This window comes from Thermobia domestica, chromosome 5 (genome assembly GCF_964235325.1).
Source record: "Thermobia domestica chromosome 5, izTheDome1.hap1.1, whole genome shotgun sequence".
In the NCBI taxonomy this organism is placed as follows: domain Eukaryota; kingdom Metazoa; phylum Arthropoda; class Insecta; order Zygentoma; family Lepismatidae; genus Thermobia; species Thermobia domestica.
Genome location: NC_137458.1, coordinates 173,407,335 through 173,423,365, shown reverse-complemented (window position 1 = coordinate 173,423,365; position 16,031 = coordinate 173,407,335). Strand labels below are relative to the sequence as shown.

Genomic DNA, 16,031 nt, shown 5'->3' with positions numbered 1-16,031 from the left:
ACGAAGCCAGTCATGCACCACCGCTTCATCAGATTGCAACTTCTTTCTCTCTAGTGACTCTCTAAGAGGTGCAAATATGTGGAAACCACTAAGACGAGATCAGATGAATAAGGAGGATGGGGTAAACACTCGAAATAAAGATTTTCAATGATCGCAGCCGTTGCACAGGCAATGGCATGACTTCGTTCATTATTATGTTGCAGAAGGACATTTGTTGCCTGTAGTCCGCATCGCCTGGTTCGTATAGTAGGTTTAGTATAATTTTGGAGTTCGGAATACGAAGTATTATTGAATGTGCGTTCCCTAGGCTATAATGACATCCTGTTGGTTCCAGAAGAGAGTAAGTATTAACTTCCCTGCAAATGATTGTTTCCGATGAAGAATGCCATCATTCTATGCTCGCTTTCTTGCTTCCATAACCCACTTATGTTTCCTATCCAGTAAGGAATGTCTTCTAAAATTCATTCACATCAATACATTATTGTTTCAGCTCGTCTATCAGCTGGCGTGATATCGTCCTGGCGGACACATTCCGAAACCGAAGCACATCGTGGATAATTTTAGAGTTGATTCCTGATTTCTGCCAATCATTATAGCTACTTCATCCAAAGTCACTCTGTATTGTCCCTTATCACAGCTTCAATCTTCTCTGGTGTTACCATTCGATGTGCTTGACCCGGACGAGGAACGTCTTCAACAGATGGTACACAATGAATTTCCTACTCCATTCATAAATTTGTATGACAGACGCACGCGTCGAAGTCATGTTTCAATACCAGAAGTAATATCTGTTATAGTTGGTAAGAAATTTTAAATCCAATCGGGCGAATGTGCTGTTATGAAACAAATAATACTGTTAAAGGTGCTACTAGTATCAATATAATTAATACTAAGATAACTTATTATACTACTCATAGAACACGTTAAATAATTTGAATGACCGCATTGCTTTTATTACAGCAGATTGCAATGCAATGGGCGTTGTGTGTGGTTTTCATTCGTTATCACCATAACCGTCTACCTTTCCCTTGGAGCACAATCATAGAACGTGAAACATATATATATATATATATATATATATATATATATATATATAACGTTTCTTGGTTATGCCGTGTAGCTAAACGAAACGGTGGTGATAAAACTGAATGAAATGGTGGAATAAGAACAGTGGGAGCACATGGGAAACACCGAGAAAACCCACACACACGGTCTTTGTCCACCATAAAGCCCACTTGGCACGAGGTGAGATCGAACCAGGAACCCCACTTACCAGATGTGAATGCTTTACCACGAAGCCACCACAGCGCTTGAGTAAAGAAAGGATTTGCGTTTTCACAAAAGTTGTTCTGGTAATATTTCTGAACTAAAGCTACGTATATGTACTGTTTTCCTTTATAAGAAACATAGAATTCAAGTTGTATGGTTTTATGAAGTATTACTTGAACATTTAGTGAAATTAATGATCAATTTTCACTAACGGGTTCAGGTAAGTATTTGTGTACATATGGAAGCCCAAAAATATACATAAATTATTTTCAAGAAGAAATAGGGGAAGATAGTCGAATTCTGTGCGGCGGATAGTTCTGCGCACACTTGTTTCGTGAATTTGGAGATCCTTTTACGACAGATTGGTTGCTGCTACCACGAAGGAACCGTTATCAGTAACTAACATTAAAGGAGAGAAGCCATTATGTTAAATGTTTAGGCTGTAAGTGGCCATTGAATAATTTCTTCCCTGTTTATGTTAAATTTTCTTCAAATAAATTAAGAGGTACATTCTACACTTTATATATTTCTAGGTAGTTGCTTTTATGTTCCGTTTATATTCCATATACAATGGACATTATAATCATTTCAATTCGTAGTGCTAATGAATATTGAATATGCCGTATTTTCGTGTTTTTTTTTTTTTTTTTTTGTTAAATGGCGAAGTGGGGTTATTCTGCGCAAAATCGATGGGATGTTCTGCGAGTGCGCAAAATTGCACTTCAAGAGTGTTTATGTTAATGACAAGCGTACTAATAGATCTGTAAAATATCGTCACTTTCTCATTACAGATGCCGAAAAGAAGAGAAACAACTACGAGAGGTAGTTATGGAGAGGTGCAACTAAGAGAAGCTATCAGTGCTGTTAAAAGTGGGTGTGCGATTCGAGAAGTTGGATTGTACGGAACAGCAGAATATGCTATTCGTCTACGGATTAAAGCTGGAAATATGATGCTACTCTCAGAAGGAAATCACTGTTCTCGTGAGAACAAGAACGAAATTGGTGGGCAATGTGATTATCAAAGCAAATCGAATTGCCAATAAATTTGATGGAAATACCGAAGTTGCTAGTATGGACTGACTGGTTAAGACTTTTTTTTTTTTTTTTTTTTTTTACAGAAATCCACGAATAAGCCTAAGAAAACCTGAGAGAGTTAGTTTGAATAGAATAAAGGGATTCAATGATGAAGCCGTGATACTATCCTTCAAGAACTTGGAAACAGTAATGAAAAAGCACCATTTTCCCCTAAGTAGAATTTTCAATGTGGACGGAACGGGTATTTCGAACGTATAAAAACATGTGAGAATTTTAGCACCTAAAGGTCAGAAATAGGTAGGAACTGCTATTTCGAACGAGTGTGGAAAGAGTCACTGTTGTGTATTTTGTAGTGAATGGGAATCTTCGCCCCGCCCATGTTTCTATTGCCACGGTGTCGCGTGTCACAACCATTAAAAAACGAGGTGCAATAAGTGTAATCTATCCCTGCAGTAACAATGGATGGATTAATGAAGATTGTTTATGCAATGGATTTATAACTTTAGAAATTTTGTTCGCCCATCTACGACTGATCCAGTGCTTCTAATACTTAACAACCATGCTAGCCATATTTCACTCCTAATTCACATTTATTGTTGGGAAAATAATACCGTTAGTGTTCATCGGTGGCTTGAAAAATTGGAGAAGGTATTGGGAGATAAAAGAAGATGCGCCATATCGAGAAAATGGAGAAAGCAGTCTCATCAGACGCGAACCTAAGAAAGAACTTAAATTCCGTGTCATTAATACCAGCAGCATTTGGCAGACAGAATACTTAAAAATGGTGTATGATTAGTTTGATGACAACTGACTTCACTTTCTTTAGTCATCGTCATGTTCTGTCCTAAATTTTATATTTCTGTGTTGGTTTATTCCACTATCGAATTCTACCATGCAGCTGATTGGACGCCTTAGGGGCACACTAAGCTAAGAATTCGCGGGGTAGAATGGACAATTATTTTCCGCCAAGGGTAATAGAAGGACATTTAATGTAAGTAGGAAGAAAAATAATGGTGAGTAGCTTGGAAATCCGTACTTTGTTACTTAATAAATATCAAATACATTCTTTAATTACTTAAAAAAATGATTAATTAAGTGGTTATTTAGTGCTCCTGTTGCAGGTAATACAGATGAACATTATATTTTTCCTTGACAACGATAAAATCCATTTATTGGTAATTGAAACATAAAATACCTACTAAAATACCCATTTTGGGTAAATACTCGGAGTATTTACCCGCTGAAATAAATACCCAGGTATTTTACAACGCCAGTCACGTTCCTCCGCCCCCACTTGGCGCCCCAAGTTGAACATCCAGTTATAAAATGCATCTAGGGTCCATCCCTGACTTGTCCAATAAAAAGAACCTGGCTTAAATGTTTTTTATAGAACCTGAATAAGCGGTCAAAGACGATACTACGCCATGGTATAAAGATATACCATAAATCCTTAAAGGGTTAAGAAAGAATGTTGGTGTTCTACATCACAACTCCTTTTTCGATATCGCCTTATCAACTGGCTTGTCTTTTATACATAATTCTATACTATATGCAATAGTCTTTTCTATATATATACTTTTATTTTCACATTTATATTGTCAATGTAAATAGCAGCAATACAAAATATCAATATCAATATTGAAATACTTGTATGTTTTTCGTAGATACTTTCAATCAAATCAAAAGGTCAGATAATCGGGGATAAGGGCCGTCTTACGCATCCCTTTGCATTGTTTGCTTAATATATGACCAAACATGTCTTGAGGATGTGAACTGTGGCACCTTTTCCATACTGAGAGCAGTGCGGTTTTAGCGGGTAGGCCGGGTAGGTAGGGGCCTACCCAAAATTTTGAAAAATATATAAACACTAAAAGATACAATAAAGAGTAAATATGTTTTCCACTCTTTATATTAATGGTCAATAATTATTTAATAAACAGCATCAACCACTACTGTAAAAGTAATTTCTTGTTTTCATTAATCAATCAAATGTGCATATGTATCCATATGCGAGGGAGCGGGCCTACCGAAAATTAAAATCATAAAGCCGCCCTTGACTACGAGCCTTAGCATGTTGGAGGTGAACTACTGGAAAACTGAATAAAATTTTGTTGTGAAATAACTTGATACTAGACCGAAGTAAGTTTGTTTTATCTTCGTTTCAGCTACAATGTCAAACGGTTTTCTTGCAAATGAGTCAATCAATTGAAACTGAAATGAAATTTTTGAGTTTTATGTCCCACGGTTATGCCGGTTAGGCTAAAGGAGGCGGTGATGATGAGAGATGAATGAAATGGTGGAATGAAGAAAGTGGGAGGAAACGGGAGAACCCCGAGAAAACCCAAGCACACGGTGTTTGTCCACCACAAAGTTCGCTTGGGGGTCAATTGCAACTGAGTCAATCAATTTTCCATTTCTCTGCAGGTAGCTCTTTTAAATCACATTCATTTTTACTGAATAGATGTGAATAACACTGTTAATGACAGAACTGTATCTAGTCATTTTTCCGAGAACAAGTAGAATAACATCTAAAATTTATGATAAAACTTAAAGAAATAGTTATTCTTCTTACAGAATCTGTTACAATTACTAAAAAAAATATCTTGAAGAAATCCCTCCCTCGACAGAATTTCTCGTCTTGAAAGATTAGGCAGAACGGAAATTGTCGTTCTCTTAGAGATAAGATCATTTAAAATATTTTCTACGAAGTGCTGGAGGGCCTTTACGCAGAACGGAAAGACACCATTATAAATCTTACTAGTTTGTTTTTTAAAAGATTTTGAATTCTTGTTTTCAAGTGCCAATAGAATAAAACAACTTACTTTCGACAAGACAAATTTTCAAACAAAGCACGCAACCAAGATTGGATGAAAATCAATCTTACACGTCACAACGTTTGATCAATCGATTGCCAACAATTTCATCTCGACGTCACACCAAGCATGAGAAAGTCGACGCTAACTGTCTTTGGCTGAGGAAGGAAATCCAATGCAATCGTTCGTTGCATCAACGAATTTTAAAATTAAAAAAAAAAAAAAAAACTAATTAAAAAGACGATAATAGTATGCAACCCCCCAGATTTTTTGAACACCCCCTAAGTTCAAAATTCTGGATAAATCACTGCACTTTGCCGGAGGCCCCGGGAGCAGAATGGCATGTATTAGGAGCAAAATTTAGTCATAGGGACCACACAACATTTGTTTGCTCTGGTGCCTAATATGCTGTCAAAACGGCATTGGAGAGTATATTAGAGTGGAGAGTAGAGTAGACGGCACTAGCACGGGGCCCCCTTAGGCGCGGGGCCCGATTGGAAGTACTCGGTCCAATCGGCTTAAAGCCGACAATGAGTGCTCGTTACTTTCCCACAATGCAATTGTTCGGTTACCTTGCGCCAAGTAGTTCCCTCCTCTCGCCGTATAATCCCATGTTTATAACCGCTTATATATAACAAATAAACAGATTTTTCGAGACCCTATATATTATCAAGCACACAAACGATCAAATTATCCATATCTTCCCTGTAAATTTTCAAACTTTTGCCGGAAACGGAAGTCCAACTTTGGAACTTAACCCCATTCCTGTAGCTATGGCTCTGATATCTGAATAAATTTGTAATTTTTTTGTTGTTTCTTGCCTTCATGATATTCAAAAACATTTAAAAACATTTTACGAAACTTAAGAAATTCAATTATATAAAAAAGAAAAAACCTTTTGCTTACCCTTGTCCACAGTGTGCAGCTGTTAGAATAACATCAGTGCTGATAACGGAGCCTCCACAGAAGATATTATTGTTAATAATAAGGGCAGCTTGGTATGGAAATTGTCCTCGCTTGGCTACTTGGCCATTAACAATCCTCTGCCCGAATTCTGAAGCAGAAAATGATTACAAATACATATACAACAACACTGATCTATGGGAATTTATGCGTCACAGAAAATAGAATTTGAGATATATTACACTTTCAACGTTCGTAACAAAAGAATTAATTAACTGGCTTTGATTTATAAATGAATCAAAATTGTTTTAATTAAATTATTATTATGCTGTTTAGGGTACACAAACTTAGAAGTATTAAAATCAATATAATTACCATTGCGCAAAATTTCCGGTCACCAGGTCGCCATTGGCAACTAGAAATTTAAAGCTGGCGACCAGTGTTCCGTAGGAATGGTTTCTGCCTAAACTCACAGAGCTGCGCAGTTTCTGTTTCGCACGAAAATAATTGTCACTCAGTGAGTATTACCTTACTTTGATCCTAAAACTGCAATCGACATCTGTACTTCAGTGCAGAGAGAGCTTTACACAAACGTGAAGTCTTAAGGGAAGATAGTTCTTAACAAGTATATGAATTGTCCAATTCAAAATTGATTATTCTGAATCTAATTGTCTAGTTTCGAAATTGTATGCCCTGATGTAGTCTCTTTCTTTGTCAAATCAAAGGCTGTAAGGGGGAGGACCTCTCATAATTTGTAGGTGAAAGGTACTGGCGACCACCATTTTGGGATTGGCGAGTGCGTCTGACTTCGTTTTTCTCCCTGCAATTACAATACAATTGAGAGATCAATTCTGTACTATTTAAGACTTATGACTTGAGGGAACTCTCTCACAACTAAATCTCGTCTAAGATCCTGGTGAATAGACTATAATCCCCATGGGAATGCACAATTATCGAATATTTCGGCTATTTCCGTATCATATACTCTGTGTAGTGAGAAAGAGTATCAAATTTTAAACAAATCATGAATCAATTCTCTTGACTTCAGCATATAATACCGAACTAATAGTGTTGTCTAATCAACATTGCACAGTGAAATCAATTCGTAAATAACTTACTTCCATGCAAACGAGGAGCTGAATCTAATACAGGTATTGTGAGTTGAGCAGGTACTAGTTTACTCAAATCTATTCCATAAGCAATCTAGAAAAAAAAAAAGCACAATTAGTAAGTACATTGGATACCACATTAAAAGCTAATCTTCCTGTAAATTTATTGCTTTCTTCATGCCACTTTTCGCTTCATTACTACACCATGCTTCTACATGAGTGATTCAATTCAAGCTTTAACAAGTAAAGAAGAAGAGGATAATTTCAATCTAATTAAGATTATTCTTTCTTTCAAATTGGATATTCATTTTTGATGGTACAACTACATTATTATGCTATATCAAAAATATGTATTTATTTTAAATGGTTCAAAATATTTATATTTCGGTTTAACGTCTTACGTTATGCCCATCAGGCTAAGGGCATGATGATGCTTAAGACAAGTGAATAATGATGGAAGAATTGATGGAATGAGAAAGTGGGAGGAAGCAGGAGTACCCTCGAGCAAACCCAAGGACATGTTGTCCACCACAATTAAATTGTTCAAGAACGTATAAGATTTCACAGCTTGCTTCCTCGTCCCAGGTAGAACAAAACTCATTAATTTATTGTAATTCGTTACAAAAGCGGATCACTACAATCCATTATGTTTTGTCTAAATACCATGTATATCTATCTATCTATCTATCTATACATATATACACTGGCGCAAATCCCGGGGGGATAAGGGGGATTTGTCTCCCAATCTTGGACTTAGGGGGACTGTACTGCCAATAATCTGACCTGAAAAGTGCTTTTTGGGATAAGTAAGATGATTTGTGTCCGATTGCCACAAAGAAATGTAAGATGAAACTGATATCTCTTGTCTTTTCCATTTTTTTTTTTTAAGAATCGTATTCTGTAGTATTTCAAACTGAGCTTCGTGATGTGGTGCGTTTAGTAGTCTCATTAAAATGTATTAATTCCGCTTCTTTTACTTGGACACAAGTTGCAATAAGTGGCATAGGAGGTTATGTCTTTCTATTCGTGTTCGAAAATTGTCTCAGCTGTAAGTACGGACACAAATCCCGGGAAAATGGGGGGACATGCCCCCCAACATTCGAACTGGAGGCTCTCCTAATATTCCGATTTGAAAAATTATCTTTGCAAATAAGTGTAATGATTTGTGTCCGATTGCCACAAAGGAAAGTGAGATAAAATTGATTTATCTTTGCTTTTCCATTTTTACTCAAAATGAAGGTGTGCGACTGCACGTGACGTAACGTGATGTGAAATCTTATATCCTCTTCTCCTATAGGCCCTAAAGTTAACGATCTCAATTGTCAACTATCGGTACCTGAGGGCTTGTCGAAAGGTAGCGGAGGTTTTGAGAAATGAATTCCCTTAAGATTTTCTCAAAACATCTTTCGCTCCGAGGGAAACACTTGTAGATCATTAACAAGAGGCAAGTAATTACAAAAATAGAATATGCATATGTGCCAAAAGAACCACCATGAATAAATTTGTTAACTGATTCACTATTTTCCGAAAGCCATCTAAGAAAATATTTGTCACTGTTTAATATATTAACAAAGGAAAGAAACTTTCATCTGAACTGATTAAACATACTGTAGTAATTTTTTCTAGTACTGTATATTGTTATGATTACTCTATATACATTATTTAAAAGTATCTGTCGTGCCATTGAATATTAAAATTTTATAATCAAGTAATACTAGAAATCCTATTCTAAAAATACACCAATGACACTTATTTTCTGTAAGTTGGCCACCTGCCTAAGTTGGCTATTTTTCAGTGGAACCGATGGTGGCCAACATAGAGAGGTTTCATCGTATTGTCCAACACAAAATTATCACAAAAGTTAAGAGTGAGATTATCTCTCTACTACCGTATTGCATTTCATCGGCCGCACCTCTGGCAAATTCAGCAGAATACTTGCCTTGCAAGACATGTTATAAGAGCTACTCATAAACCTCCAACCAACATCAGATCATTACTCAAACCAGTGAAAGACGACCTTCACCTGCGCACTCCTGGTGTATATCGTATACCATGTAAATGTGGCAAATCATACATAAAACAAACTGGACGTACAATAGAAGAACGATGCAAAGAATACAACAGCTACATAAGACTTCAGCAACCCGAAAAATAAGGACTGTGTCAGCTTGGACACGGAGTTGATTTTACAAATACCACCATAGTAGCCAAGTGCAGCAATTTTTGGGACAGAATAATAAAGAAAGTCATAGTTATCTCAGCTGAAAGGAACAGTCTCTCAATAGAGACAATGAGTTTTAACTCAGCCCTATCAGATTGGCTCTTTTCAGGAACAAAAAACAGACATTCAACAAAGACATTTCTCGTAGCCACAACAATAGCCAATCAGGAGCAGCATCCCTCAGTCAGCCAAAAGCCAGCATTTCCCTTAGCCAATCGTCAATCACAAGCCCCCATTCATAGCTCCGCCTCTAAATAGTCACCATATATACATACCCATATCTCCTGTCTCTTCATCACAATCCCTGAAGATGAATGCAATGATTGCATACGAAACGTCGGATATCAATACTGTTGGCTGGCTGATAGCCTGAGAAGACTTACTAAAATTATAAAGGTTGTTATGGCATATCCGACTCGACCGACATTATTTGATTTGACTTGACTTGACTCCGGTCTCTTCATCATAATCCCTGAAGATGAATACAATGATTGCATTCGAAACGTTGAATGTCAATACTGTCACCTGGCTGATAGCCCGAGAAGATTTACTAAAATTATAAAGGTAGCTATGGCATCTCCGGCTTGATGACGAAGATGTCAGAGGAATAAGGCCCTTCGTTAAAGGCATTGCGAAGGAAACTACTTGCAGCCTATAGGTTAGGTACCATTCCGATACTTCCATGGTGCGAATGAAAAAAAAATCTCTCTTAGGATAGCTGATCTGCAAAGGCGTTTTCATATTTACTTGACCGATTTATTATTATTATTGGAATTTACATCAGTGTGAACGGCTCCAGTAGATACAGAATTTCACAAATTAAGTTAAGGTCTCATAGATAGTTGTGCATTGAATGGGGCAAGGTTTAATGTAATCTTGCGTAATTTCCCGAATATCTTTAATATAGCATTTTTTGAAAATACAAGTATGGTTTCCTCTGAAATTCACCATACTGCTTCCAACATTATTAGTCTTAGCGCTATTAAATCTCGAAGTTCAATTTTCAGCACTTTGTCGTGTTCATAACTCAGAAAGGACGCCGCTTTCAAATTCGGCGTAACAATACTAATAAAATTTTTGCATGTTTTCGTGTCTACTTTCAACCCGAGCGCTGTAATAGTAATTATGAACCACCCTATATACCCATATATATATATATATATATATATATATATATATATATATATATATATATATATATATATATATATATGGGTATGGTTTTGTGTGGTTGTGTGTAACAAGAAATGGAGCGTATATCCACCTAAAAAATTAGCATTGCTTAGGACACTAAATCCATATCAGAAAACTATTTCTCGGCAACTATTATCAATTTTTCTCTATGGAATATAAACATTAAAACCGGAAATTACTGAAAATTTCTACCACATCCGTTTTAGTAGGCTGATAAGAACTAGTATGGAACCGATAGGAACCCTATAATATATTTTCTAATATATCGTTGGATAATATAAATCCTGCAACAGAAAATGGTAAATGATTTTTTTCTTTATAAAGTTCATAGAATAATCGTAGGATGGCATTAGCTATCATATTTGGCTCTGCTATTCGGCGCAAGTAGTTGCTGGATTCTCCGCCAGTAGCGCTGTCTTGGCGTATTACCGGTAAGTGGGTTCAACTACTGCTGCACAGTACGGAACTTGGAAGATGGCATAGAAATTGTAAAATTGAATAAGTTTAAAAATTACGTTTAGGCTATTACAGAAAGTGAACAACCTAATCATTTACTCAAGAAGTCTAAATTACGTTTCGGAAGGAGACAAAAATAGAAGAAAAAGGAGAAAAGAGAGATTATTTTATGATTTTATGTGAAAGTTTTAAATGGTTTGTGTGTTAATTGAAATTTTGTATTTTATGATTTAATTTACATAACTATTGCTTTCTGCCATTGTGATGAGCATGTTTTGGAATCTATAATTTGATGGATGTTTAGTATTAACTGCATTGAACCTGTTTTGGATATTTTTACTTGTTTCTTAAACATTATTCGTACTGGTCAGGAAAGTCAGGGAAGTCACGGAAAATTCAGGGAAAATGGTGCAGGTCAGGGTTCAGGGAAAGAGACTGCAAATCAGGGAATGTCAGAGAAATTTTATAAAATTAGATTAAGATTTTATTTATTTATTTATTTATTTTTTTTTTTTTAACTTCAAGATTTCACATTTAATATTTGACGGAAGAAAATACATGTTGCATTGTTTAGTAGCTTAGTGTTCACTGATTACAATATACTTTTTATAAAATATATGTTTTCTAACATTATATGTACCAATTTCAGCTTAGCTAACCATTATAATGGACGTTGTTCAGATTTGTATGGAAGGTAAGTGGAATGTACTGTACGTATGAGCAATTGATTACTATTTGTCTCTATAGAATACATGTTCTCATATATAAATATTCACCGTTATTTATTCCTTATTTATGTCAACGTCATCCAACACCTGAACGAAAATCAGGGAATTTCCTGCCAAAGGTCAGGGAAAGTCAGGGAAATAGATTTCTACAGATCAGTGGGAATCCTGTTAAAAGTTCGCAGTAATATACTGAAAACACTGCTAGAAGTTTGACGATTCATGACAAATACTATTATTCTTAAGAGCTTTAACTTGGGGCTTCTATATCTCCTCTCTATTTATTCTGTTAAACAACATTGGAAAAGAAGTAAGAATTATAATTGTTAAATACATAGGTCAAGACGGTAGCTGTCTTAAGTAAACACAAGTATACCAAGCCACGTTATTACACTTCGATATTTGTTACATATATACTCGTATATTCTGTTCTAATTAAGTTATACGTTATCAGTTCGAAATTTCGCTTGTTTGTTAAATGAGTGGTAGTCATACAAAACCTGCTATATTATTCTCATCTTACAGGCCTGTCACTATTAATAATCAGTGCTGGTTAATTTCAGTTGTGCAATTTCTCGGATATAAGTATTTATTTAATAGAAAATGGCTTATGCAAATTGCTCAGTACCAACAGTTTCCTGAAGCATAAAGTTTCACACTTATGTTAGAATGCTAAACTTAAAATCATATGAATCAGATCTAAATCAATTAAAAAAAAAATCTTTATGTTCAATATTGACTTTGATACTTCTATTGTAACCGAAAGAAACGAAACAAAGCTTTACCATTTGCAGTTTCAATAAAAGACATAAATGAAGAACTTAAAGAGATAGCAAACCTGTATGGTGACTGTGAAAAGGGCCCGCCCAAGTGCTCTTTTAGCCCTAACCTTCAGAGCTTCTCCTGTCACTCTCCTCGATCGGTACACTCTTCGTTCTATCACGGAACAAATCCTTTTGTAAAAATGTATCTATCAAAATTGTACAGTAAATAGTGCAGAATTGATTTTAATGGCATCTCAGCTTCTATGTTGCAAATGTGAACGTTTTGATACGAGAGCCCAAGAAAATAACAATCCACGATTTCTACCTCCTCCCCTTATAATGGTAGGGCTATATCCTTGCTCTCCAATCCAGCTTTCTTGCATAATAATATTTGTGATGTCCAGTCAATTTCGTTTGTGCACAATATGTGTAATGTCATGTTCCCCAACGACACAATAGAAAGATGATTAGTGAAAGAAGTTTTATATTGGATCAATCATTTCTAATAGGCTTTTAAACGTAACTTCCATATTACATAATGCCCATAATTAGTACTCCTGTAGAGGGCATCTTCTTGCTGCTAAAATCGAACTCGTCTTGTCGTCCTTTTCCTTTATATTCTAGTGGTTTCACAGGTTCCATGAGAAAAACATAGTAACTGCTAAAACTCCGTAAACTGCAGTTTTTCTACTGCAAACCAACTTTTGAATTGAGTTACAGTCAATCTCAGTCAATTCTAATAATTACCAAAATTTGTAGCAATATTTTATCTTTCCCCAAACCAAACTTGCAAACTCAAAACTTAAAGCAGTATCTGCAGTCGAAATCGACCACGGTTACAAGTCGTGACATATTGCAGAAAACGACCTGTTTGTTCAAACTCGTAGTGAAATCAAGGACTCCAACTTTTAAGCTTCTTCGGGAAACAAAGATTTTGAAGTTCTGCTTAAGATGCACTGATATTATAAGCAGGGCAAAGAAAATGATACATTCAGTTTCACCAACACATAGTAAATAGTTTTAACAAATATTTGATTGCAATTCAATACCAGACTACGTAATATCATATAAAGAAATGCTCTTAGCAAATCTCACCTGAACCACAGCTGTGAAGACAACCACTACAAAAATGTTAGTCATGCTGTTTGTTGATGTATTTAGTACTGTTAATACTATTTCCAATTCAATTCATTTGCCCTTTTATACAATACACGGAGTTTAAAAGTCATAATATTATCATAACATATTTTTCTAAGAACTCGATATTGCAACTTCCTTCACATTAATAGAAAGCGAGAGTCTTTTTTAAAAGTACGAAAACAAAGAACTTCCGTAAATTTATTTTTATTGACATTTTGATTACATGCAATTGTTTCAATATCTATAAGCATCTTTAGTTTATAAAAGATTATCCTCAGTTGGAAACGTAATATATATTATGTAAATAGTATAAGGAAATTATTACATATCTACGTTTTTTTTTTGTTTTATTCCAAGAATAAACCAATGGGGAAATCACAATAGAAACAAAGTTTATGTAATAACACAAGAAATATCTTAATAAAAAAGAAAGAAAAACAGAAAAATCATATCAAAGAGATTAAGTTGTTAGAGTGAGTAATCGCCATAAACCAATAAGAAGTCTATCTGTACGTCTATAATTTAGATATTAACACTTTCGCTTCTGAGGTTATATACGGTAGATATCCATATTCCAGCTTCCTGTCAATTTAGTACATTTTTAATATATCGTATAATAAAACAAGAAAAATGAAAGAAAAGGAAAAAGGGAAGAAAAATGGAAATGAGAAATACATGGTTAATAAATATTTAAAAGTTCAGTTTGAAGAGAATACAACAATTATTGGTATTGTTACGTAGAATTGCTACATTATTACCTCAAACCAGTGGCGTTCTATTCTATATTTAAATCCTACTTTAGTAAGATGTGCAAATATAAACATTTATCATATTGAAATATATATACAAAGCTCTAAAATAATATAAACTGAGAGCATGACTTCGAAACTTGCTGAAATTCTGCCTACGCTACTGCTTCAAACAAATGCTTTTTCACTTACATGAAACATTTTTGTATACGAAAAACATACTGTGGAAAAGATATTAAAAAACTTGTTTTCATTCTGTAAAACTGGTAGGCTACGATGTTAGTTAGCTGTTTGTTTTTCATCCATTTACATTGTTTCATGGATTGCTTAAAAAGAGGTTCATCTTTGTTCGTTAATTAAGTACCGCAACGGAACTGACAACAAGGGGTCACGGTGGCTCAGTAGTAGAGCGCTCACCTCAGGTACGTGAGGTCCTTGGTTCAATCCCCGACGAAGAAAGTTTATGGTGAAAATCTTGTCCGTAGATTTTCTTGGAGTACTCCCGTTTCCTCCCACATTCATATTTTACCAATTCTTCCATCATCATTCATTTGCCTTAACCATCCGTCTCCCTTAGCCTAAAAGGCAAAATTGTGGGACGTTCAACTGAAAAAAAAAAATATTTAAGGATTGACAAGTTTTCAGTGTACAAAATCTTCTCACCTGCTTCCATCTCAACTTGCCGAGGAATTAATATGCGTGGTTGGTTGTGTTTTGTCTGGCTGTAACGATTGTCGAGATATTTAGTGCTTTTTGTGTGTTATTTTTCGTTTCAGATTCCCTAAGATAATCCTCACGAAAGCAGAACGCCTAGAACTTGTTTTGATGTCAGGTGAACGAAGCGTAAGAGTCATCGCAGATGATTTCAACCATCGTCATCCTGAAAGGAATCCTATCTCATCCTACACAATCATTATCCTCCATTCCAAATTTAGGGATACAGGAGGTGTTGAAGACAGGAAGACATGCTCTGTACGGGTAAACCTAAAACGGCTTCGGTCGAAGCAATAACAGTAGCAGTGTTGTTGTTTTTTTCAAGAAAGCCCTTAAAGAAGCATACGCCATTTATGTACGTGGAAAGTGGCGTATGACGTACGTCCATCAGAAGATTGTAGTTATGGAATCAGCTGTTAAAGACGACCAATTTCTAAACGGATGCTTTATTGTTGTTGCTCACATTTAAATGTATGTTTGTGATTACTTGTTGACAGGTCCGCAACCAGCCACAGAGGCTTGTGGGACCATGAATAAGTTAGGGGGGGGGGGTTAAGTCATTAAAAATTATCTTACAAATATCTAAATTGTGTTTTTTCTATTAATGATGGCATTTTGTTTTGAAGTCTGGGGGGCCACGAAAACTTTCGGGCGCCAGCCCTCCTCTAGTTGCGGGCTTGCTTGTTGGTGTATTGAGAAGTCGATCTTTACCAATTACAGTTTAAAGTGAGTTTAGATTTTCTGTTGTCAGGTACATTACTACATTGTGACCTGTCTGCCGCTGTTGTGAGGTTTCCTTCTATTTTGAAGGCTCTGTATAATAATGTAGAAACTAAATTCCAATTAAAACACAATAATTGTTACTAAATTCATCAATAAATATAAAAATTGGGACAGTTTAGTCCCAAAAGAACCACGTCTGGACGAGCGACGGTTTCT

The 16,031-nt window shown here is 35.6% G+C and overlaps 1 protein-coding gene across 1 annotated transcript in view; it reads right to left on the bottom strand.

Annotated features, from left to right (window-relative positions):
- LOC145685325 (transmembrane protease serine 9-like) overlaps positions 1-16,031 on the bottom strand; it is an 88,216-nt gene that overhangs the window by 46,014 nt on the left and 26,171 nt on the right. The window contains exons 8-10 of the mRNA XM_081757699.1: positions 13,585-13,677; positions 7,139-7,223; positions 6,024-6,171 (exon numbers count right to left, since the gene is read on the bottom strand). Coding sequence (XP_081613825.1) covers positions 6,024-6,171; positions 7,139-7,223; positions 13,585-13,677 — 326 coding nt within the window. The remainder of the gene's footprint in view (positions 1-6,023; positions 6,172-7,138; positions 7,224-13,584; positions 13,678-16,031) is intronic.